The sequence below is a fragment of the Dipodomys ordii genome, unplaced genomic scaffold, assembly GCF_000151885.1.
Source record: "Dipodomys ordii isolate 6190 unplaced genomic scaffold, Dord_2.0 Scaffold144, whole genome shotgun sequence".
Lineage (NCBI taxonomy): Eukaryota > Metazoa > Chordata > Mammalia > Rodentia > Heteromyidae > Dipodomys > Dipodomys ordii.
Window position 1 is genome coordinate 1,852,408 of NW_012267360.1, and position 24,308 is coordinate 1,876,715.

The following is a 24,308-nucleotide window of genomic DNA, read 5'->3' on the forward strand; positions in this document are numbered from 1 at the left end:
TTGCTTATGTGGTGCTGAGGAATTGAACCCAGGGCCTCAGGCATGCAAAGCAAGCACTCTACCACTGAGCCACCTTCCCAGCCCATTCTTTTATTATTATTATTATCACTGCCTCTCTAAAAACAGCTGTTTAGATATCCTAATTTCTCCCTCACCCTGAAATTTTAATATCACATATATATTTTATATCTGTTCATGTACCATATGTGTGTTTATACATAAAAATGAGTCAGATATTTTTTACCCTCTCAAGAAAGAATTTCTCTCCTCTCCTCAGTGCAGTATTGCTTCCATTGAGAATGCATGTAGAACTCATAACTATGAATTAAGTTTAAGCACATAAAAACAATACACAAAGCTGTAGGAAGCACTGCCTTGATTGAAGGAAAGAGGGGTAAGATACAACAGAAAACAACAGAAAAAGCCAGCAAATAAATGAATAAGTTGCTGAGTATCTCCACTATCTCACAACTACAGACTCTTCTGGTAGTTTAGATTTATTTAGGTTTCACTTTGGCCAAAAATATGACCAATAGTATAACCATTATCTACAGGGACAACATGCTTTAGTCATTCTATGAACCAATTGCAAGAATAAGATTTCCATTTGTATGAAGCAATAAGAAAATAACCAGAGCAAGTTAATGTTGCTGCTACAGTCTTAACTCCAGAAGTAATGTAAAATAATAAAATTCTGCTTTTCACTGCAAAAAAAATGATTTCCATTTGTAAGTGCCAAAACAGAATGTTCCGTTTGACCAAACAAAGTTTTGAATTGTGAGGTGGAATAGATTTGTCAGGGCACTGGAGCTTGCCTTTGGGATAGGTTCAGGAGATTCACTGCTTTGCCTGTTGATCGAGAACAGCAAAGGTGGATGTGTTTCACATTACCCTTCCTTTCCCTGTTCTCTCAAACTCTACACCCTATCAAATCAGAAAAATAGAAGAAAAGCCCAAATTCACCAACTATAGGCTGAAGAAAGAAAGGTCTGCTCATGAGAATGGACTAGTCCAAGGGCCAGAAACACAATGGCAGAGCTAGTACATAGATTTGGCCTTCTGTTATATTGTCTCCTTTCAAGCAAGAGAGGATCCACCTTACCCTTGTACTTCTTCCTTTGTTACATCTGCATGTACCACATCAAACCACTGGCTAAAGGTTTTTAAATAAATATCAGCAAATCTGTTACAGCTGAAAATGTATACTTAGTGTCCTGGGAGACAGGATTTAGTGTGGCTAGTATTAAATTGGAATTTTGATTTGGTTAACAATTGCAAGCTGTTCAGTGACTTTCTTCTGGACTTGACTACCTAGTGGCTCTTGCACCTATATGCACAATGCTTCTTCATGCTATGTGACAAGTCTGCCTTTCAGGTCTTTAAACCATGTGAAAACAAGAAAGTGGTACCAAACCCAAGTGTGTACATCCATCCATACGTGTGCATATTCACACACATATTCCATTGGCTCAGTAATGTCAAGAACCCAGATTTTGTGTTATTATCCAATTAAATAAGGAAGTAGGGAAGCTATGCCTTAGGAGAACAACTGCCCTGATTACTTCTTGGCTCAGCCCTTCCCTTGCTTTGCGACTATATTTTGTTTTTTATTTAAAAGGTACTTATTTAGCTCCTGACATGTGCCAGTTACTGGTATAAATACTTTACAAAGAATAGCTCATTTAAATCTCAGTAAAAATTGTTGATTTAATTCTCATAGCCCTATTTCCAATTAGAATGGTTAGGAAACTTGCCAACATCACTCAGCCAGAACTTGAACCCAAGCTCTGTCTCTCTTAACATACCCTACTATGGTAGGTGACTTTGGACAAAAGTCTTTGGATCTTTCCAATTCCCAGTTTAACAAAGATAGATAATAAAGGCCTCCATGGGTGAGGGAATTAAATTTCATTAATAAATCCGGAAGAGATAAAGGCATGTTCTGCACACTCCCTGTGAGGCTGGTGGAGCAGTGTGAACACAGTCCTCTGGCATAGTGCCCCACCTCCACAGGTGCAATCATTTACAAGTTAATGGTTCTATTGTTCACTCAACAAATAGGTGCTTAATCCCTGGAAAAGAAATGTTATGCTACTATGAATGAATTGAGCACTATAATTAGAACTTAAAAAGTCAAAGTGATCTGTTATCTTTGGAGCATTTTAGTTTCAGTGCAGTGTCTCTTCTTCTTCCGTACACTGTATGTTCTTGTCTTTTTGTGCCTTTATGATTTTAAAAGTGTGCAAAGAAGGATCAATATAAGAGATTCAGAAATGATCTAAAAAGAAAGCAAAAGACTGAGGCTGAATTCCAAGAAGGACCATTATTCTTGGAGTAAAAATAAATAAATAAACACCAAATCAGTTGCGGAGAAACATAGATTTCACTGAAAATGCAATCAGTATGGAGCAGAGACAGTGACACAAAATAACAGAGTACAGGGTTGTTCTGCAGCTGAGGGACAAATGACAGGATAGCCTGGGCCAGCTGAAGACAGATTGTTATATTGTTCCATTAATTGTGTGTAACTTGGCTTTTCCAGACCTTTCTGTAACAGACTAATCCTGCTTCCAAATGCTGCTGAGCCTTCTCCCTTTTGTTCAAGGCTGCCCACATATCTCTGACGCATAGTTCCTGCCACCCATAGTTTGCAATATTGAGAATTCTTAACTGAAGATAGACACGCTGATGTTAAAAGACCTAAAAACACACAGTTACTAAAGAGGCCATTGGTTTGAGGAGGAAAAGGTGATATTTATCCTGGCTCCAGGTCAAGCCCCCTAAAGAGTTGACAAATGTGATCTCATATGAGAGCACTTGCCTATGTTGTTTCATTTTAGGGGTAAAGAAAAATCTCCTGCCCAAATATGTGCCATTCACTTGTTTTAGTGAATGAAATTGTAGGTTACTGTGAATCTTTTAGGTCATTTGTCCCCCCAGAGATCCTTGTTTAAACTGAAAAAAGAAAAACTGAGTAGATTCATTTCCACTGATTGAGCAGTGTCTTGCTAGGATTTAATCTTCACATTCTTGGAAGAGCCAGTGCCCAAGCCATTGAAGGCAGCAGGTTAAGTGGAAAAGAGTATTGTCATGCTAGGGGTGTGCAGAGCACATGGACATAATTTTGAATGTCCTCTGGACTTTCTGGAGGCTTCTGTGACAAAGGAAAAATTATCAGACATGGAGTAGGTATGTGAAGACAATGAGATAATTGTGCCAAACAAGAATTTCCAGCCTCCAGTTGGAGAAAGTGTAGAATTGGTGTTTTCTGGGACCTCTGTAAAATTCACTTATCTGGATGTTTTGTTCATGACCAGCCCTGCCCACAATGACACCATCAATGTGAAAAGTATAAGGATGTGGTAGATGGGAAATAATACTGAATTTAAACGGAAGAATTCCAGGTGCAAGGTCCTGCAGGAGCAAGAACTTTGAACACACATCTCCAGATGTAATTGTTCTAATCTTAAAAACAGGGCAATTTTATATGTGCCTCCAAAGATTATTGTGAAAATAAAATAATAATTGTGAATGGTACTTTGTAAACTATAGCATATTGAGGACCGGTATATAACAGCCCTTAACCTGCAGGGATCCTCTACCAATCAGCGCCACCAGGGGAGAGTCAGGAGTGGAAGCAGTGGGGAGGTCCTCACTTAACCTTGACCCCATCCAGCCCACCTAGTGTTGGATAGTTTGACTGCTGAGCAACATGTGTCCTAATCATGACACACTATCTCAGTATTAGGAAGAGATAGCCAACCCTGTAGATCAGAAAAGAGAAATTACTGAAAGGGCTAGAGAGTCAGTGTATCCCAGATATTGATGATGATTACTTGACCAATATAAAGCACAAATCTGAAAACCTTTTCTTTGGGACTTTGGGGAGATAAATCAATGGTAGAGTGCCTGCTTATTATACTTGAAGCCCTTTGCTTGATCCGCAGCACCACATCACATTTTCTTCTTTCTCTCTCCTACTCTCTCCCTTCTTCTTTCCCTTTCTCCCTCCCTCTTGCTTTTTCCTCTCATTGTTCCCTCCCTCGCCTCACTTTTCTCTCCCTTTCCTCTCCCTTTTTCTCCCTTCATTTTTTACTGAAGAGCTCTCAACTCCTAAGTCAACTGTAACCACTTGCAATACAGTATTGTAAGTATTTTGCTGACCTTTTCCCCTTGTTCCATATCCCAATAACATTCCTCAGCTATTTCATTTTTTAGGGAGAAGGGCATGCTTCATAGCTCTGTATCTCAGCATCTTCCTTTCCATTTAGCCTGCCATTCTGAATATCCTATCTTTGCACACACACAAATGCTTGAGATTGTCTGGCTGCTTTGCAGCATCTTTATGCTGTGAAGTGCCTCCCCCTGCCCAGCCCCAGTGACTTTTTTTTAATCTACCTGTTTTCATTCATATTCAGGAAGTCTGGTGAATCATAGGAAATAAGAATACAGGGGAAAATTTACCTTTCCAGATAATCATTTGATTGGTTAGACAATAGCTTGAAAACCACTTTTGTTTCATGTTGTATTAGGGAGAAAATAATAAAACAGAAGCTCAGAACTGGAAGCATTTTAAGGGAATACCTGGATGAATCCTCCTTAAAAAACAGAAATGCACAAGCCAGCTGGTCTCCCAAGAATGTGAGTGATAACACCAGGTTTAAAGACCACCTTTCCTTCTAGTCCCTGTTTCACTTGGTCTGACCTGCAAAAGTATTCTGGGGAACCAGGACCAGCCTGATCTATAATGCATCCAAGTGAGCTCTCTAGTTCTTGTATAGTCCTAGTTGCTGTTACATTGTCTGCTGAGATTCTATGTATTTATTTGCTAACTCTTCATTGCTAGACTACCCTTTTTCTATTTATTATTGAAGGAAGTGGATAATAAAAGCCCAGGAGATAATTCCCTTGGTTAAAATTTCTACCTACTCACTAGACTAAGCACATTGATGACTGATTTCAGTTTTGAACTTGTGGCTCATTCTCACCTCAGTGATATTCCACTCTTGGTTGAGCTTAGAGAAAGGACAAGTAGATAGGCTGGATTTGCGCAGACTCTAGAACACCTGGAAAGAATATCAGGCTTGCCATTGTCCTATTAATTAAATCGTCACACGGTTAACTTGATTTTCCCCTCCCTCTTTTTCCTACATGATGTATTGCCAAAGAAAAAGTAGGTCAATTGAGGGTTCTGACTAGTTTTGTCCTAGTTAATTTAAGTTTGGCCATATGTTCTTTGAGAAGCATGTGCTAACTGCAGGTCTTTTCCTGATTAGCAAATAACCTAAGGGTTTTTAATTTAGACTTCCTGTTCCCTGGCCAGAGAGAGGAATCTTAAAAGGGAATAGATCTTAAAAGGGAATAACTCAAAAAGACCATTCTGTGTGGTCTTTTAATCTGTGAGTTGTTTAATCACATTATTACTTTCCACTATGGAGCAGAGTTTCTCAATCTCAGCACTACTGATGGTTTGGGTCATATAATTTTGTGAAATCGAAGATATTCCGTGCTTTGTAGTCTATCCAGCAATATCCAGAACCTCTGTTTAGCAAGTGTTGTGGTAACCACATTTGCATGGAAATAAAAATGTCTCTAGGCATTACTAAATAAATGTTCACTAGATGGCAAATTTGTTCCTGGTTGAGAACCATTAGCATAGTTCCATAGTCCATGAGAGCACCAAGAAAGAAAAATGACTTAATCCCTGATTGTAACTGATGGTTGCCCATGCCTTACCCTCTCCAAGTTGACTATCCTCTGGGAAGATATTGAATCAGATGATTATCAGTCATTTCTTCCCCTGGAAGCCTGTGAAATGTTTCCCCTATTGGCAGATTTAAACATTATCTTTTTACCAGTAGTCAGGGCAAACAAAGTCATGGTCAAAACTCCTGTATTTAAGCATTGCATCCATGGTGTTCAACAAGAAGATATTAAGCATATACCCTGTGCCCTGTCTAGTTTTTTTGTTGGGTATCAAAAGGTGTAAGGAGCAGCTATTCAGGGTAACAAAGAACAGAGAGTAGTGGAGCTCTTAATCACTAGGTCAGTGACTCTCTACAAAGTATTTAACCTTCAGAAGCCTCAGATACTTCATGCTAAGACTGCTACTACTTCACTCACATACTCAGATCTAGGTAAAGGCACCCATTCCAAGAAGCCACTTAGTAAGTGCTATCTCTCCACTTTTGCATCACAGTCTAGACCAGAAGGCCTTCAGAAACTGTTAGATTGAGGAAGGCCAGGAGACACTTCCCAATCAGAAGTATGTTTACAGAATCTCAGAAAGAAAAAAAAAACACCCACAGTGGAATGTTTTTTAATGAAGTTTTTTTAATATGTGCAAAATAATCTGAAGACAAAGAATAAACTTTTTGCTGGTTCTAACTACTAGACTGCTTTGGTTTTACTCTGGCATGGCAAGTAAAACCCTGAGAGGACTGTCAGCTCTGGACCAGTCCAGAACTAATGCCTGAAAACACCATCAATCATATTAGTCCCTATGTCATACTTACAGTTGATTTCAAGAATTCTTTTCATGAGTAAAAATTGATCACAGAAAAATGAAGGATAATTAGTGCTGGAAAGTAAGTAGGTAATATGGTTGTGTTTATGAGTGTGTGTACTTATATAAGGCTGTATATGTGTAGGTATCTATGTTCTTAGATCTATGAATATGTATGTTTTTATATATGGTGATATATGTATAGGTGTCTATATGCTGAGTTATATGAATATATGTATAAATGTATGTTTATGTAAGTTTATGTAAGTTGAAACAGATGCATAGCTATAGACAAATATGTGTGAATAACCCCAGACATGTCTCAATGTGTCTGTTACACAACCATATGTCTCAATGTGTCTGTTACACAACCATAGTCTAGCTAAAACCATGTTATTTGACATTCCATCAATGGCAGACTCAAATCAAATCACATCACCAACCATCTAATTGATGCTGATCTTGGCTGCCCTGAAACATTATGATACCCATTCTCCAAAACTGATAGACGTTCTGGACCTTTTGTGAGTATCAGATAACTTTCCTTTTAGATTCCCCTGGTGTCCACTGTTACTTGGCCATGTCAGAGAGAACAGGCATCAAACTCACTGACAAGATGATTAATAGGAATCAGACACACAGGTGGCCCCTAATCCCACCAGAAAACTGTGCAGTGAGTTTGGAGACTTGGGAGGAATAACAAGTGGTGTTTGGCTCTGGAATTACTGACACATACTCATAAATGTGTTGTTGATGCTAAGTCAAACCAAATGTCTGCAGCCCCCAAAGCAAGAGCTAAGCTGTAGTATAAGGTATTCTTATAGTTAGAGGAACTTGAATATATTTTATTAAAATTAACATAAATACATGAAACTATGTCCTTTTACTTGAATAACCTTTTCTTCACGATGACAAAATCTTGAGGTCATGAGATGTGTCCCAGGGCAGGTAACTCCCAAGTATAGCAGCTGAAGGGGGTAGCATCAGGGCCTGCCTTTCCTCTTAGCATGGTCTGAAGATTGGTTTCATTTAACCTGCTTCTCTGTACAACCTCAAAATCTACCAGAATTAAGACATATTATGTGAATGTCATTTGTCATTTAAAATATTTTTTCTATATAAATATTCACAAAGCCTCAATACCCTTACTGAACTTCAAGCAGCTGGGAAGGAAGTGCAAATAGAGAGTTAATGCATCACAATGCCGAAGATGAGATGCGAATTGCAGCAGCCTGAATTTCTTTTCAGATAGCACAGGATAATGAGATTAGCACCCTCTGTGGGAAGAACAACAAAAAAGGTGCTGCACCTTTAAAAATTTGATCCCCTTTAAATGTTCCTAACTTTATTTGAGGGGTCAAAGAAAGTTTCTTGAAGCTTAAAGATTCATTAGTTTGAGAAAGAAAAGATTGAAAGTGTCACAAAACCTTAGTTAAGACTACCATTCTCCCTTACTCTTTCCTTTTCTCTGCCTATCTTTGAAGCTAGAAGCACAGGATCATAAAATACTGTGAGCTCACTTCTTGTTGTAGTACAATATTATCTGCTTCCCCATAAGGACACACAATGCATGCACATAGACACACACACACACACACACACACACACACACACACACACACACAAACTTTCTAAGGCCATCATTTGCTCTTAATGTCCCTAATTATGGGTTTCTCTTTAGAATCGTCCCTTATTAGATTTATGTGGAATTAAAAATTCTCAAAATGCATGGTGTATAGTCTTAGGGTGGATTTGAAGGGAAGCATTAAGAAATAAATTATAATCATTTTGCTTTATAGCCATATTTGGGGGGGGGAAAGGAATGCAAAGGGGAAAAAGAAGTCTTGAGGAAATAAACTACAGTTTCCATGTGTCTCTATCTCTTGAGAAGAGGGAGCCTGTGATGTTGTTACCAGAAAGGCTTGGCTTCTGGAAGCTTTCCCTATGAGCATACCAACATGTCCCCCTAATGCACCAAGCTAGAGCAACATTGGGCTCTGGATTCCTGTAGCCCTCCTATGATAAGGAAGCTGGGTTAAATTAGCTTTCCTCCAAGGACCATACTTTGGCAATAGAAAGAAAGGAAAGAAAAGAGGGGAGGGAGGGAGGGAGAAAGAAAGAGAGGGAAGGAAGGAAGGAAGGAAGGAAGGAAGGAAGGAAGGAAGGAAGGAGGGAGGGAGGGAAGGAAGGAAGGCAGGCAGGCAAGCAGACTTTTCTTTCAGAACAGGTTATCTTTAACAGGGTTTAATTGTTGATATGAGTGAAGAACATCCCTGAGAAAACCTTTATTTCAGCTGCTCCTGCCCTCCAGGGGTTAGGCATGATGCAATTCCAAAAGATCATGCTTAGTCTCAACCCCAAACTCTCTCCTCAAAGTTGGCAAACAAAGAACCACTCTTTAGAACACTAGCAGTCTGGATGGGTGTCATAAAGTCATGGTATTATTATAAACAGAACAAGATCAAGTTTCCTATCAGGAAGTATGAGACAATGTGCTGGTGTGTGTGTGTGTGTGTGTGTAAGAAGCTGTCTCCTAAACCTTAACCTGTTAAAAATACTTACAAAGCATTTCATATGTAGGAGCCCCTTAGAAGCTACATTTTTAGGTTCATTGGTTTCCCCATGGATAGAAAAGAGTTCTATCAACAGTCCTTATCTTAACTAAATCTCCTGGTGATAGCTTTGTGCATCTCTGAAAGTGAGTTTAGGTTTTTTAGGTTGGTGGCTGGAGATATTTGTATGTCAGGAGATGGTGGTATGTTTGTTCCCCCATCCTGCTTGCTGCTATTTGGATTAATCTTCTTAGAAGGGTAGGGGAAGTAAAAAGGAAGATACCAGCCTTCAGAATGTTTACAGGGGTAAGAAGAGACTTTTGGACATGGGCAATATTAATTCAGTTTACACCATCTGTGATCCATGGCAGTTTATTTCAATCATACATCTGATTGAGAAGCTAGCCAGTGAAAGACCCCTCCAACCATTGCACACCCTTCCTACTGCCCTTCCACCAACTGCCACTACCGGCACCGTAATACTCCTCAGTTTAATAAAATACTAAAATCTCAGGATGGATCTGGAAGCCTATGGGGGGTGAGGAAGGGGTAATCAGTCATTCTAACATGGGAGGGTATGAAAAGCACAGGGAAAGCAAGCGTTACATAAAAGGGCCATCTGAAAAAAGGTAGCTCTTCCCTTCTGAGTTAGTTGGCAAACGATTCCCATTTCAATAATATGCAACTATAATTAAATGATGATCCTCTCCCACCCCACCCCCATCCCTGCTGTAGCACATCTGCCCTTAAATTCTATTGCTACATGTCATTCCCCTGTAGGCATTCACCCTGAGTCAGGAATTTCCTCTTTCCCCATAGTAACTAGGACTGTACCCTCCCTGTTCCAGAGCTCCAGCTTGCTGCAGTCTTAGCAGTGAGCCCCAGAGGCACAGTCTACAGCACTCCACATTGAGATCCTGCCTCCTCTCCAGTGAAACCATAGAGAACATGAGCTGGATGGGGGGGGGGGGTTGGAGGAGAGGAGAATCTTTTAACATTGGAAGAGATGAAACAGGACACACATGCTACTGCTTCTCATGAATCAAAGACAGAGGAGAATTATGAACAAGTGGCATTTGGGGTGAAATGTTTGAGTTGATTTGAACGATGGTAACATTCAATGCAAAAAAATGGTTTCTTGTTCATAGGGCAAACTGTCTGGCACTGACTGCCTTTTAAAAGCCATTTGAAATCATATCTGCCTTAAAGGCTGAACAGTAGTGCCCAGTCCTCAGTCTATGGATCTCTTGGTTAGAAAGAGGCTAGATGGCATTTACCCACTCCCCAGATAAATATAAAAGGTCTTAATGACTTTTTTTTAGTCCTTACTCCAATGGGATAAATTAACTTGAATCATTACAGTGATCATCTTTGCTTGCCCTTCTTAACATCACAAATTCAATCGGAGGACTTTGCTCCTTTGACTCTTTGATTTACCCCCCCCCCTCCAAACTGGGCAAATTCCCTGCCCTCCCAACCCCATACCCCAAGGAAATCTTAAACTGTTGCTTGTCTTGTAACAAGGAAACAGCTCATTTAAAGTTACACCAGTCTGTACAAACTGTAAATGCTATTTTATTTTAAACGTTTTAGTTTACAAAACAAAAAAAAAATCAATGCTTGGTACCTTTTTACACTCTCAGATTCCTGAATATGGACAGATCTTCAAAGGGAGAAAGGAGTTGTCATATGAAATTTAAGATAGACTGTCCTGAAGGTTGTGGGGTGGGGTTTTTGTTGTGTTTTATTTCTTTTTTTCTTTTCTTTTCTTTTTTTTAAGACACATAAAGCTAAAATGTCAAGTCTCTGGGAGACATCCCCTTACAGTTTCAGTCAAGGAGCAAATCAGAGCACAGACAAGGAGATTCCAGCCTGGTGCCCGCCGGCCCGCCCGGCTGCCCAGGAGTATTTGGTAGCGCACGGGTTGGAGAGCCACTGGGGACAATCACACCTCGCATTCTCTGGCGGGCTGCTGGTGGCAGGTACATGAGCCATACTCGTTGATGATCACCAGGGCTCCCTCAATGTGATTCGGTTTGTAATCAACGTAGTATTCCTGGGCTGACATGGCAGCCATCTGATGCATGGTCTGTTTCTGCTTTTGCTTCCTGCGCTGCGTGACAAAGCACTGTCTGAGCTGCCTGAGGCTGGCTGGGAAACACTTCCAGGACACATAGAGCACCAGGACCACGATGAGAAAGGAGAAGATGAGGGCCATGGTGCCCGTGACTACTTTGTGGATCTGCACGGCGTTCTCCGCGTGCTCACCGCCGGGGAGAGCCACGGTGGCGGGCTCGGGGGTGCCCTCCCGCAGCCCCTCGCCTCCGTCCACGAGCGTGGTGGCGGAGCTGTCTGGGCCTCCCAGGTCACTGCGGTTGGTGACCGCCGAGAGGAGGTGGCCACTGGTGGGTTCGGCCCCATCCTCGCACAGGTGGAAAGCATACACAGCATCCAGGACGTCCTCGCCCTGTGCGTACTCGGGGCTGGAGCACTGCAAGTTGCCATCATAGCGCCCCTGGAAGTTGTTGAGCCAGGAGGCGAGGGCGCACACGTTGCGCCCGCAGTCCCACAGGTTCCCGGTCAGGGTGATGCTCGTGAGGGACTTCCAGGAGTTGAGGATGCGAGGCTCGACGTAGGTGAGGCGGTTGGAGTCCAGCTGTAGGGACTGCAGGTGTGGCACAGTCTCGAACACATGGGGCTCCATGTACTCGATCTCGTTGCCGGACAGGTCCATTTTTTCTAGGTTCCAAACCCAGTCCAGGGAGCTGACCACAATGGCCACCTTATTTCTCCTCAGACAGAGTGAGTGCAGGGAGATTAGACGCGGGAAGTGGGCGAAGTTCACCTTGACTAAGTCGTTGTGCTCCAGGTGTAGCTCGGTGAGCTTGAACAAGCCGGCGAAGGAGTTGCGCGCCAGACTTTTGAGCTGATTGTATCCTATGTCGAGAAACTTGAGGCTGCGGCAGTCCTGAAAGATGCGCACGGGCACGAACTGGATGGCGTTGGACCGCATGTGCAGCGTGGTGAGCTTCCGCAGCCCGTGGAAGAGGTCGGGCGCGAGCGCCTGCAGTTTGTTGTAGGAGAGGTCCACGCTGCGCAGGTTGGGCATGGGCCGGAAGGTGGTGTTGGGCAGTTGGGTGATCTGGTTGGAACTCAGCGTGAGTTCCTTCACTCGGCGCAGTTTCTGAAAGGCGTCCCCTTGCACCGAGCAGATGTGATTGTGATCCAGATAGAGCCACGTGAGCTGCATTAACCCCGTGAACTGGCCGGCGCGCAGCTCCGAGAGGCTGTTGTAACGCAGGGACAAGCCCAGCAAGCCGGACAGGTTGTGGGGCGCCTCGGTGAGGTTGAGCGCCTCGCAGTACAACAGCCGCCCCTCGCACCGGCACAGCTGCGGGCACCCGCTGGGGGCGGCGGGCAGCATCTGAAAGCAGGCCCCCAGCAGACACAAGACCACCCCCGAGGGCCTCCTCAGCGGCCAGTATAGACAGAGACCGAGCAGCAGGAAATCCATCAGCGAGAATCTTTCCAGAGGAACTGGAGAATGTCCATTGAAAGCGCTCGGTCAGAAATCTAACATCATATTTTATTCCGAGGGATTGGAAAGGGAGGAGGGGAGAAGGGGGAGCGGGGGAGGGGGAGAAAAGGGCACACAAAAAATCAAATAAATATAGAGAAATCAAGGAAAGACCCTTCCCTCCCTACCAAAAAAAAAAAAAAAGAAGAAGACATAACATAAATAAAATGTACCAAAAAAAAAAAAACCACACGTGCACCTCTAAGCATGCAGAAAGCTGGACAGCCTGGAAAGTTCACAGGCACGGAAATATTAAAGAGATGGTAATTTTGTCCATGTTCAGATACTGCAGCAAAGCCAAGGGAGGAGGGGGAGAAGAAGAAGAAGAAGAAAAAAAAAATCTTCGGGAAAGAATTTAATTAAAAAGTGTCTTACCCACCCTTTTCCAGAGAGTGACAACCTCCATTCAGCTGCTCCCTTTGTGTGCAGGCTAATTATATGCAGGGCGAGAGAAGACCCCTCTGTGTTCCCGCGGCAGCCCGGGTCCGCGGCCGGCGGATCTGGCAACCGCACAATGTCTCACTTTGCTGCTGGGCTCCGGGCTGCAAGGGCGGTGGGGCGAGGTTGGGAGGCGACTTCTAGGACCCGCAAGTTTCCCCAACTACGTGCCGGAGCCTGGGCTTCGCCTTCCTGCCTCCGTCCTTTTCCTCTGCAGTTCGGACTGTGACGTGGTGGGGTGAAAAAAAAAACACACTCCAAAAACTCGGGGCTCACGACTCCCCGGGATTTGACAATCTGGTTAATGTCCGTCATTGGAAAAACACCGTGACCGGCGGCGCCACCTTTGAGTCCACGGAGACCGCCTGCCATTCGCGCCCCGGGCAGATGCGGAGAGCTGGCTCGTTCATGCTTCTGGTTTTTTTTTTTTTGCGGGGCGGGGGGGGGTGGGGGCGGGAGGGTGCGCGGCGGGGAGGTGCGGGCGCCGGGCGTGGGGAAGCAGCAGCGAGAGGCGCCCCGCTCCTTCCCTCCGCCAGCCAGGCAGTGCGCGGCGGGCGCGAGCCTGCACCGGCACCTAATGCTCACTGAGTGTCGTAAGCTGCTCACGATTGTGCGTCTTTCCCCCCCCCGCACCCTCCCCCAGCACCTCAGACATGGGCAGATTGAAAAGGGGGTGGGCAGAAAACCAACATTAAAAAAAAACCGAACCCCTAAAGTAATAGCTGTGCTTTGATGAAATGGAAAACACTTTCAGCTTTTGTATCCATATTTAATCAAGAAAAACAACAACAACAAAAAGCCCACCCGGAAAAGGGAGGAGGGGGCTGGGGAAGGAGGTAGGTGGATGGGGAGAGCACCATCAATGGAGAAGATATTTTCAAGTGGTAAACTGAAACAGTCTACCCCTTTCCCTTGGGTGTGTGTGGGGGGGGGGATATGCTACTCCCACCCCACCCCCGCCTCCTTCAAGCTGTCTGTGTGGAAGAGAAATATAAGAATCTGTAGAGAAATCAACGTTGGTTCTGCATTACAGGAGCAACTTGAGAAGAGACCCAGGAAATGAGGATTTGGGGCTTGGCTAAAATACATTTCCTCCCTCTTCCCCCACGCCGCCTTCTTACTGGTAATGAAGTTCTGCAGCGAGCCAGCCAACCCTTTAGGATGGTAGATTGGGGATGGGGTGGGGGAGGGAAGACTCGCTTTCTAGATCCACCCATCCCAGTCCCCGTGATGTCTGTGTCTGTGTTTAGAGACACTTGCATCTCTGAGATGCTGCCGGGGCTCCACCAACCCACATAAGTGTCTTTGGGCTACATAGCTGAGGAAGATCGGTCCTGTATGACCCGAAGAGGGTAACGGTGAAGTGTGCTGTTCATAGTCTTTACTGGGCTCCCTCACAGTCAGTGCCCCTCACCCCGGAAGAATGTACTAGAACATGTTTAGTGAAGAGATCGTGGAAACTACACAGGAGCCTTCTCTTCATCTACTCATCCTTAATTCAGCTTCAAAACTGCACCAGATCGTGCTATGAAGAGATGCTTCCGCCTGATTATTTCCACTTGCTATCATTTAGATCGGAGTCCTTACAAGGAACAAGGATTCCAAGGAGGTAGCCTGGAAAGGGTCTGCATTGCTGCGGTCCGGGACCTGTTGATCATGTTTAAAAAAAAAAAAATCCTCAAAGAGAGCTGAGCAAACCTGCAGGAAGTGAGCAGGAGTCTGGTCTTTCTTCTTGACAACGATATTACACAAACAAACAAACAAAAGCAAACAATGACAGGAAGAAGCAAATGTGTGCCTCTAACTTCTGTCTTTGAATTCCCATCATTTCCACCGCTAGGGAAATCAAAGTAAGTAAGCATTATCTATGGTGGTACTCCCTTGGAAAGGAATGAGGGTGGACTGCCAGAGCTCACATGTAGACTGGATTGATCTAGTAACCAGGCTGGCCCTAACATCCAAATTAGAGAGGCCAACGAATGGTGGGACTTTTCAGGAAAAGTCATATGAACAGGTACATGATTCATTCCATTTTGCATTCATCTGAGCTCTACTCTGGTTATTCATCTCTGAGATGCATCACTTAATTGAAAAGAACACAAATCTGGATGTCCTAGAACTCTCATGCTGTCTTCGAAGCTAGAAGAGACATTAGAAAAGCGCTGCCCTTTGTTTTGCATATGACAGAACAGGCTGAGAGACTTTAGGGGATTATTCAAGGTCATCCAGCCTGCTGCTGTCCATCTCCAAAGTAGTGTTTTCTTTTGCCATTCTTCACAGTTACCTCCTCCTACTCTTGTCTCCTACTTAACTCTGGATTGGCCAACTGCGGATTTTGTCCTGGCACTTCTAAGGTGCTGCAGAACACTTTAACAGCAGACAAACAATTTCTCCATCAAGTGGTCTTACCTCTTGCCAAAACAATCTTGACAACCAGTGAGCTGATTGAGCTATAAAGTGTAAAGGGTGGAGAAAGGGGAGTTGGGCAGACACAGGCAGGGGTAAACAGTGGCCAGCCATTCAGCAAGTACTGAGAATACAAGCCACCCAATCCCTATGGCTGCTAGGAAGAAAATCTTCCTAATGTATGCATCTTGGCAAAGCGGTGACAGAGGCTGCCAAATGGGCAAGAAGAGGTCCCACTTTGGATGTCACTTGATTTGTAGAGCTAGTACAGAGAAAAGAGTTGAGTGTTGGCAAGAAAGAGAACAAAATTAAATTCACTGCATTTATATGTGAGTTTTCTTTTAAGCATGCTACTAAAAACTTAGAAGATGCTTATAAGCTGTAATTAAGATGTGTGTATTGTTTTTCACATTATTATCCTTCAAATCATTTCATGTGTATGTTATCTTTAAACCTTTCTCACCTCTAATGTGGCAAGTCACATCTTTCCTGCAGTTTTAAACCCCTTGGCAGAACTGTATACATTAACAGATTGAAATGAGCTTTATTGAAATTTAGCTATTCTAAGTCATCTAAGCTGCAGAATCCCAATTTATTATGTATTTAAAGCATACCAGCACTGATTAAATCAATGCAAATTAGGTTAAATAAGAACAACATGAATCAAGTGTTTCAGCAAAGTTGAGTCGAGAAACGACAACTTTTGAGTCACTGCAGCAAGTTGATATGGTTGTTTTTTCACCACTTTTAATTTCATGCTTCTAAGCATCCAACATACTAAAAAAGAAAAAAAAAAACAGGAGAAGAGCTTACCTAAAGTTCTTTCTCTTTCCTCCTGTTCTTACATATGTTTTAACCTATCTTGTGATAAGTTTGATTCACAGATTTATAATGTAGCTACTGTGTGTGTGTTTAATCAGTCTTTCCCTCTGAGTAAACCACAGTTTTCTATTAGCAAATGTCTTCTCTTTCAGCATTAGACAGTTGATTAAAGATAGTTCCCATGCTTTAACAACCTCCTTGTTGTGTTTCATGTTTGTATGGGGATGGAACGTGAGGCCAATCTGGTTGAGATGTTAAACCAGCAATTGTAGAAATTGGGCATCAAGAATGCTACCTCAAAGCATCATGCCAAAATGGGTTTAGGAATTGAGTCCAGGCCTCTTCCAATCTGGTGTTAGAAAGAAAAAAATCTAGAATATGTAGGTTCAGCGAATGGGGGGGGGGGAGAAACTTGGGGAGAAACAGCAAGGTGAAAATTAGACTGTCAGAAGACAATGTAGAACTAAGGTAGAAGAAAGAGGCTCAAGGAGCCAGTGTTAGGTGGCTCTGGGGAAAAATGGCCCTCCCCTTTGTTCTCTATACGTGGCCATCCCTGGAAGATATAGGTGCCAGGTGGCCAGCACCTGTAACCCAGGTAACTGGTGCACCTGGGGGAAGTGGGAGGTTCTCCAGGCTCTGACATCACTTCCTCATCCTCTGAGGTCACTTCTGCATCCTCCCCAGTAATGCCTCCTTTGGACAGTGAGAGGTCCTCCAGGCTCTGAGGTCACTTCTGTGCCCTTGAAGCCATGCCTTCTCCTCACGTTCCCCTATAGAATCTCTCTCCCCCATAAATTCTCTCTCTGAACACCTCCACCTAGTACTGGCCAGAGGTTTGGTCCTCCTAATTAACTGCTTGAACCTTGTGGAGGTCTCCTTTCTCTAGCCTTTATAGCCAGCTTTGGTTAGTTGCAGTCTAGGAATGTAGCTTGGAGGTGGAAGAAACATTAATTCCTTCTCTCCTCAATATCATAAAGTTAACTTTTTCTTTATTTTTTTGGGGGGGTCTGGTCATGGGGCCTGAACTCTGGGCCTGGGCGCTGTCCCTCAGCTCTTCAGCTCAAGGCTAGCACACTACCACTTGAGCTATAGCACCACTTCTGGTTTTTTTCTTTTTGCTTATGTGGTGCTGAGGAATCGAACGCAGGGCCTCATGCATGCAAGGCAAGTGCTCTACCACTGAGCCACCTTCCCAGCCCAAGTTAACTTTTTCTTGACACTCCAAATCATGGTGTGGAGTGGGCATAGAAGAAGGCTTATACAATTATATTTTCGTATGCCATTACCACTCCTATCCCACCTTAACTGATGACCAGCTCCAGTTTGTTCATTTTGGTCAGAAGAATTGTGAATGAAGAGAGGCAAGTACAGAAAGTCTGAAACCAATGTATATTTCTGAAGAGTAACTTTGCTTTAGTCATTGCAGCCAATGTACCAATGAAGAAAAACTCAAGTAATGATTTTACTGTTCTGTTGTCATTAGCACCAGACTGGACTTTGATCTTTATGCTTTTGTCTTTAATTTTCAATAGCAGTGAACCATGGCTTTTCTTTAAAAATGAAACAGAAGAATTAGTGGAGAGTAGGAGTCACAGTTTTAAAAGGACAGAATTAACCCTGTTCTAGTGAGTACATACAAAACCACTGGCATTTTATAGAGCACCTTCGTGGATGCAGGCAAAGCCTAAAGCATAGGACTAAGGCTTCTCTCAGAAGATCTACCTAAGAGAAACACAAAAGGGAATGCCATTTGATGGATGAATTGTTATGACCCTTTGGAAACAAGGCATTGGTATAGGCAAAAATAAGAAAGTACCCTCCATATTCAATGAGTAAAGTAAGCAATAGGAGTAAACCAATGAAATATAAGCATCTTGCTATCTTTCCCCTTTCACAGGTCTTTTCTGTACTGGCTTATGGTCTCATTGTGGCAAGTTAGGTTGAAGTATTGTTTTCTTCTCTATGTAGGCTTAACATTCTTACATCAAGGACTCCTTAATTGCCGTTAGTTTCCTCTTCCATGTAAAGTGATCCCTCAGACTCCTCATTCTTCTCAACTCTTATCAGCTGTATACCTTTACAGTCTCATGGTCTTGCTCAGCTGTATAAGAGTGTAGCAATAATTTCTCATCTACAATATTTTAGAACTGAAAGTTTCATTAGAGGTAATGAATAAAAATAGCTCATTTGGGTGGCCAGATGTGGTGGCGCATACCTATAATCCCAGCTACTTGGGAGGTAGACATCAGGAGGATTATGGTTTAGAGCCAGCCAAAAGTGCTAGTGAGACTTCACATGAACCAATAAATAGGGCATGATTGTATAAATCTGTAAGACCTCATTTGAAAGAGGCAAAGGGAGGAGGAGGAAGATCCAGGACTCACCCTAAACAAAAATGTGATCCTTGTACAAAAATAACTAGAAAGAAAGAAAGCAAAAAGGCCTGGGGATGTGGCTAAAATTAAGGGGCTTGCCTTGCAAGCATGGGGCTCTGACATCCAACAGTACTTTTGAAAAACAAAAAAAGTCCAGTTGAGATGCTGTTAATATGTTTTCCTGCCTCAGCTTTTCCAGTGCTGGGATTATAGTTGTATATCACCAAAACCAGATTATTACCATTTTAATAATTATGAGTCTATAGAAAGGGTTCCAAGTGTGACTATCTTAACAGCTATTTAGGGTGATTAAATGAGATCATGTACTTGAAGATCTTGACTAAAAAATAAAGGCTGAGGACCAGCATCCTCAACTTTTGTTAGAAATGTAGGATCCTAGACCTCTCTTAAGCCTCATGAAATCAAACCTGCATTTAACCCAGAAGCCATAGACCATTCATTAAAATTTGAGAAGCATTGTATTATAGAACTGATGATTTTTAATCTGAAATAGAAACTAAGACATTGTTGATTACCCAGATTTTTTTTTGATTACCTAGGTTTTTAATTGTGAAACTATAGTTGATGGAAATTATGAGAAAAATAGCCTTTTCTATCAAAGTAGTTTCCTTCTTTTCTGTTAATCTTGAGAGGAAAGTTTCTCTGAAGGGTTTCTGCTTAGGTCAGGAGGCTTTGCCCTTGTTAATTACATTTTAGTTACATCTACCTTTTTCCTGAGCACTTTAATTAAGACTTCCTATTAGAAGCCCCTTGAATTTTAGTTGCACCCTTTTAATTAAGCCATATCTTTTTGCAGATTGTGAGCCTGAACTCAATGAGAGAAGTCATGTCTTCTTTAGTTCCTATTTGATACTAAAAGCAGAATGTAAGCCCAGTCTGTCAGTCTCTAACCCTTAAGGGGAGCTTTATGAAGTCTGGCTTTATAATCAGTACAGCAGAAGGTATAGTGCCTTCATAGGTGTGAGCTTTGAGCATCTTCCAGCGGCTACTTTTCCTGATATCTTTAGGCATTGATGGTGTTCGGATATCCAGCATATGATGTTGGCTTCAAGCTCCCAAAGCAGGCATTGCTTTGGGTCTTTCAGGGAAGCACAGCATATTGTTCCTTCATGTGTACAGTTATGGAAGGCTTAGGAGCACAGACAGGTGAGGGGATATGGATTCAGGGTTTGTTATTGCATCTTATTTGTATTGCATATTACAGGTCACAAAACCTGTAACATTACCAAACCTTCTGTTTTCTTAAAGTGCTTCTATCGCTAGTATATGTTTCTCATACATAGTTTTCTTACAGAAAAAAATACAGTTGAATAATAAAATGTTAAATTAAAATTAAATCAGCTAAAATCGAACTACCCAGAAAGAATATGAAATTTTGGTAATTCCATTGCTATTATTCTTCAGACATTATAAAATAGGCTATGGTGAATATCCTCCTCATAGGCATATACCTTTGCTAACTTGTACAACTGTGTCTTCTCACTTTCTAGAAATGAAATTTTTCTTGAGGGGTAAGGGACTTTAACAGACTTTCAAAGTATAGTAGATTGCCCTGAAACAGTGAACATGTCTCGCTTTCAACAGCCTCATTGCTGCTTTCTGAACAACCCTAGCACCTCATACATTGAAACACCTTTTGGTTCCCTCTGCAAGTAGCCAGGACACTAAGACATCCTGGCTGTATGCTCTTCTAGCTTGGCACTCTCCTTTTCTCTAGTAGCCATTTTTTTCACTCAGTCCTACAGAAGCAATTCTCACTTCAGAATGGTTATTGGCCTCTGGGACCTTCAAATTTCCTTCTGATTGCTTATGAGCATTTAATTCCTTCTTCTGTTAGGTAATAGAGCAAGCCAATTATTTTCACACAGGCCTTCATATCTGAGAATGGATCAGTCCAATGCTACTTAACATGTTCTGGGAAGGTCAGAGTATTCAAATATATTTGTGAAGTGTTAAAAAAAACACTGTTCTATTCACCAAGATATAGAAGACATGATCACAATCATAATAAACCTAACTTTTTATAGCATTACCCCCTTAATTGGGTTATGTATTATATTAACTCAGAAAGACCCAAGTTTTTTAAATCATCCAGATGAATGCCTCCTATATGTGGCTTCCTTATGCAAATCTGTTTAGTATCATCCCCTGAAGGAGTCTGAGGAGTCTTCTGTGGGAAATTAGCCTGCCCTCTTGTATGCATTTACCACTTCATTCAGATTATCTCCCCTTCTCGGGAGCTACTACTTAATCTCCCACAGGCACCTCAAGATTTCCTTTTAATTATTTATTATGCATGTTTGTTGTTGCACTTATTTGTTGCCATTAGTTTGTTTTAGGTCAAACGGAGGTTCAGCTGATGAGACGCAGAGCTAGATAAAATGTGGTCCTCACCTTCAGTGCTCACAGGTCTAGCGTGGAACTGGTGAGGAACAAAGCACTATTTCAAGTTATGGAAGAGACATAACCAAGAGATGTAGTTAGAGATTTATCTAGCCAATTGATCAAGGACAGACAGAGAAGCTGGGGAGAAATGAAGTGTTAACTACATGGGCAGATAGAGAAGGCCACTCCACTGAGAGTTTTCTGAGATTCATAGAAAGTATAGAGATAGATATGAAGGAGAAGAAGGTAAGAAGACAGAGTTTAGAGTGTTAATTTAGAGTCTGGCATATGATTTCCAAAATGTAGGTTGAGAAACATAATTTTGATGATGATCTTGAGCATGAAAGGCAAGAAAAAGGACACTGGAAACAAGTAAAGCAGTTGGGAGGCTACTCCATCTGGTGTTGTCTGGAGCTGAATAGATTAACACTGAAGATAGACAGGGCAGGCCAGGTGCAATTACAGTTCTGCAGTACCTTCTGAGAAATAACTTAAGGTGATTTTAATGAGATGAGTTAGTTAAGGGTAAAAAAGAGCCAATGAAGAGTAAGATATAAAGACAAATTTTAATATTTACAGCTAATATCTTGGTGGATATTATAGATGGACAGACAGATGAGGGATTTTCTGGAATGGTCATGGTAGGTATAGTGATGATATTAGGTACAAATGCATAGAAGCAAAGATTAAATATGGCTGATATAGAATTATAAGCTCTCAAAATCTAGTGGACATAGAAAGAAGCTAGACAATAGAGACTGTAAAAATAAATCTGCAACCTGTGTTTAAGTTGTGGAATGCCTGAAGTAACTGCAAGTTCATTTCTAAAGTGATGATTCTCAACATTGAAGAATAGGAGGTAGATTACTTCAATAGAAGAGATATTTTATTACACTGAGAAACACTAGCACAGTCCACAGCAAGAAGCTGTTAACATATAGACATGACTACAGGACTGTCATTAATATACATTTCATGTCACTGTGAGAACCAAAAAAGCTATGGATGAAATTGTTAGGTGAGGTTTGGAGTGTACAACTAGATTATCAGGCTCACCAACACAGAGAGAGATGCCTCACATCAAGTAAACCCCAAAAACAAATGTGTAGTTGAAGGACTTAGTGTCAATTCCAGTCTGACACTGATTGTATCTTTCCCCAAGAAAGGTTGTCATTGGCATCTTGTGTTAGCATAATATTATTCCTTTGGGGATAGACCTTATGTTACAGTCTCAGATATGAAACAAGGTGATGGCTGGAGATCATGTCCTTCAAAAGACAATTCCCTGCTTGCATTTTAGAAGAAGAACTTAAGCCATCTAGTTGCACAGTGAAAAGAACTTCTGAGACTTCTGCCTCAACATAAAATGTTGTCATTTATAAAGCTGTGGGATTTCATCAGGTGAGCTATCCTATAAGCAGATATTTTCAAGATAGTAAGATAAAAGAACAATAAACATATTTACAAATTGGAAATTGCCCAAATGTCATTACAATGAGTGCTTATAACAATTTCTACTCTATGAGAGTACAAGCAGACAATGTAGACTGAAGACAAGAAAAGAAATGAAAGACAAAGATCATACTGTTTCCACTCTACATGTTACGTAAAAACAACAAATAGCAATAGTACCCCAAAATATGGTCTTAAAAGCAATTACTTAATTTATTTCATGTTTTTGCGTTGTCTCCAGTATCTTCACAGGCAATCAGTTGAGGGCAACTGTGCTCTCTCAGGTGTTTGCTGTCCACTGAAGAATTAGGCAGACACGAGATGCTCCTGAATGGCTTCACACATATGATATAAGCAGTTGCATATTGCTTATTGATTGGTGTTGACCTGACAGCTTCTTAGAAATGCAGAATCCCAGGCCCACTCGAGGGATATGGAATCAGAATCCCCAATTTTTACAAGATCCCCAGGTGATTCATAAACCTGGTATGATTTTAGAAGTACTGTAGCTTTTTGCTATTCTTCATAATTCCCTTTCCAGGAGTTGCTGTGTTCTCCTGTTGAGTGATAGATCTTTGATTTTTTAAAGGTGCCAAAACTGCTTCCTTCTGCACAATTGAAACAGAACAAGCACAGGTTTAAACAGTAAAACAGGTTGCTTCACAGCATGAATAGCTGGAGAGGGAGAGGGGATAGCATTTTCCTGCTCAATTGTCCTTTGCCTATAAAAATAGAAATTTAAAATTAAAATTACAGTACATAAATATTAAAAAATATTGTATTCAACTAAGAAGCACTGTTTAGATGTTAGCACATTTTAAAGAAATCCAAACAGGAGGCACATGCTTAAATCTGCCATTTATATTCCTGACCTATTGTTTCATTGGACCTTGATTTTCTGAAGTTTTAAAGATGGACTTTACAATGTTTAATTCACAACTTAAATATCTCTAGAACATGTGCAAGTCCCCTGGTACTCTAAGATTTTTCAAAAAGCAGTAAGACCAGCAGAATGCATTAAGCATTTAGCATGTGCAGGCAAAGTGTCTTAACCTGTAAGAAACACACATCCTGCAATTCAGTGGCTTCTCATCATTTCCTATTCCAGAAGTAAGGGGAAAATGTATGAAAGAGAGGCACAGCTTTTAACAACACAAGTTTATTTCACTTGACTGAGTGTACATGAGGGAATCTAAAAGACTTGTAGCTTTTCTTAACTTCTGATGTTCTTTTAACTGAAGGTATTTGGTTACAGCTTGCCACTCTTGGTTTGCCTTTTACCTGAAGGCTGAAAAGAAATGAAAAAGGATAAGGAAATAGAGAAAGGGAGAATAAAATTTTCTGTTAAAGCCAATGTTATATGAGTGAAGTTTGCTTGGGATAGTCTTTTCTTGGCACATGACTTCTTTAATGCTATTTTTATTGCATATCCTCTGAGATCCTGTTCTTGTCAACCAACTAGTCAGCCAATCAATGGTTAACAAATATCTATTGAGTGCTTAATGCATACAGGCATATTCTTGGTCTGAAGATAACACAGAGAGTAGGACTAAGTAATCAGATGATTTAGGTACTGTTCAAATTGGAAAGTTAAAAAGCAAAAGCCAATAAAGTAGAAGAAAGAAACTAAGGAAAGGAACCTGTTTGATATAAAGTTAGGCACACTTTCCCCAAGACAGTGATACCTGAGTTAAGACTTGACTGATCAGAGTAACACACAGCCCTTTAAAGCTCTATGAGATGTGAAATCCCAGCAAGGGAACAGCATGAGCCAA

General features: G+C 41.7%; 2 protein-coding genes across 6 annotated transcripts in view; one reads left to right on the forward strand and one right to left on the reverse strand.

The window, feature by feature from the left end:
• Ctnna2 (catenin (cadherin-associated protein), alpha 2) overlaps positions 1 to 24,308 on the forward strand; it is a 1,112,116-nt gene that overhangs the window by 737,853 nt on the left and 349,955 nt on the right. The gene's annotated exons all lie outside the window — the stretch shown is intronic.
• Positions 10,609 to 13,662, reverse strand: Lrrtm1 (leucine rich repeat transmembrane neuronal 1). Of its 3 annotated transcripts, XM_013031824.1 has the most exons (3): positions 13,573 to 13,621; positions 13,014 to 13,486; positions 10,609 to 12,630 (listed from the first exon to the last, which is right to left on the reverse strand). In XM_013031824.1, exon 3 carries the CDS (start codon positions 12,569 to 12,571, stop codon positions 11,003 to 11,005), a length of 1,569 nt encoding a protein of 522 aa, XP_012887278.1. In that variant the 5' UTR covers positions 12,572 to 12,630; positions 13,014 to 13,486; positions 13,573 to 13,621; the 3' UTR covers positions 10,609 to 11,002. The 3 variants fall into 3 exon arrangements, with proteins under 3 accessions (XP_012887278.1, XP_012887279.1, XP_012887280.1); XM_013031825.1 differs by having other exon boundaries at positions 13,014 to 13,662; XM_013031826.1 differs by lacking the exon at positions 13,573 to 13,621 and having other exon boundaries at positions 10,616 to 12,630; positions 13,010 to 13,486.

Bases quoted from the DNA above. Each gene is read 5' to 3' on its own strand.
- Lrrtm1 (XM_013031825.1), bottom strand. From the start codon at position 12,571: ATGGATTTCCTGCTGCTCGGTCTCTGTCTATACTGGCCGCTGAGGAGG.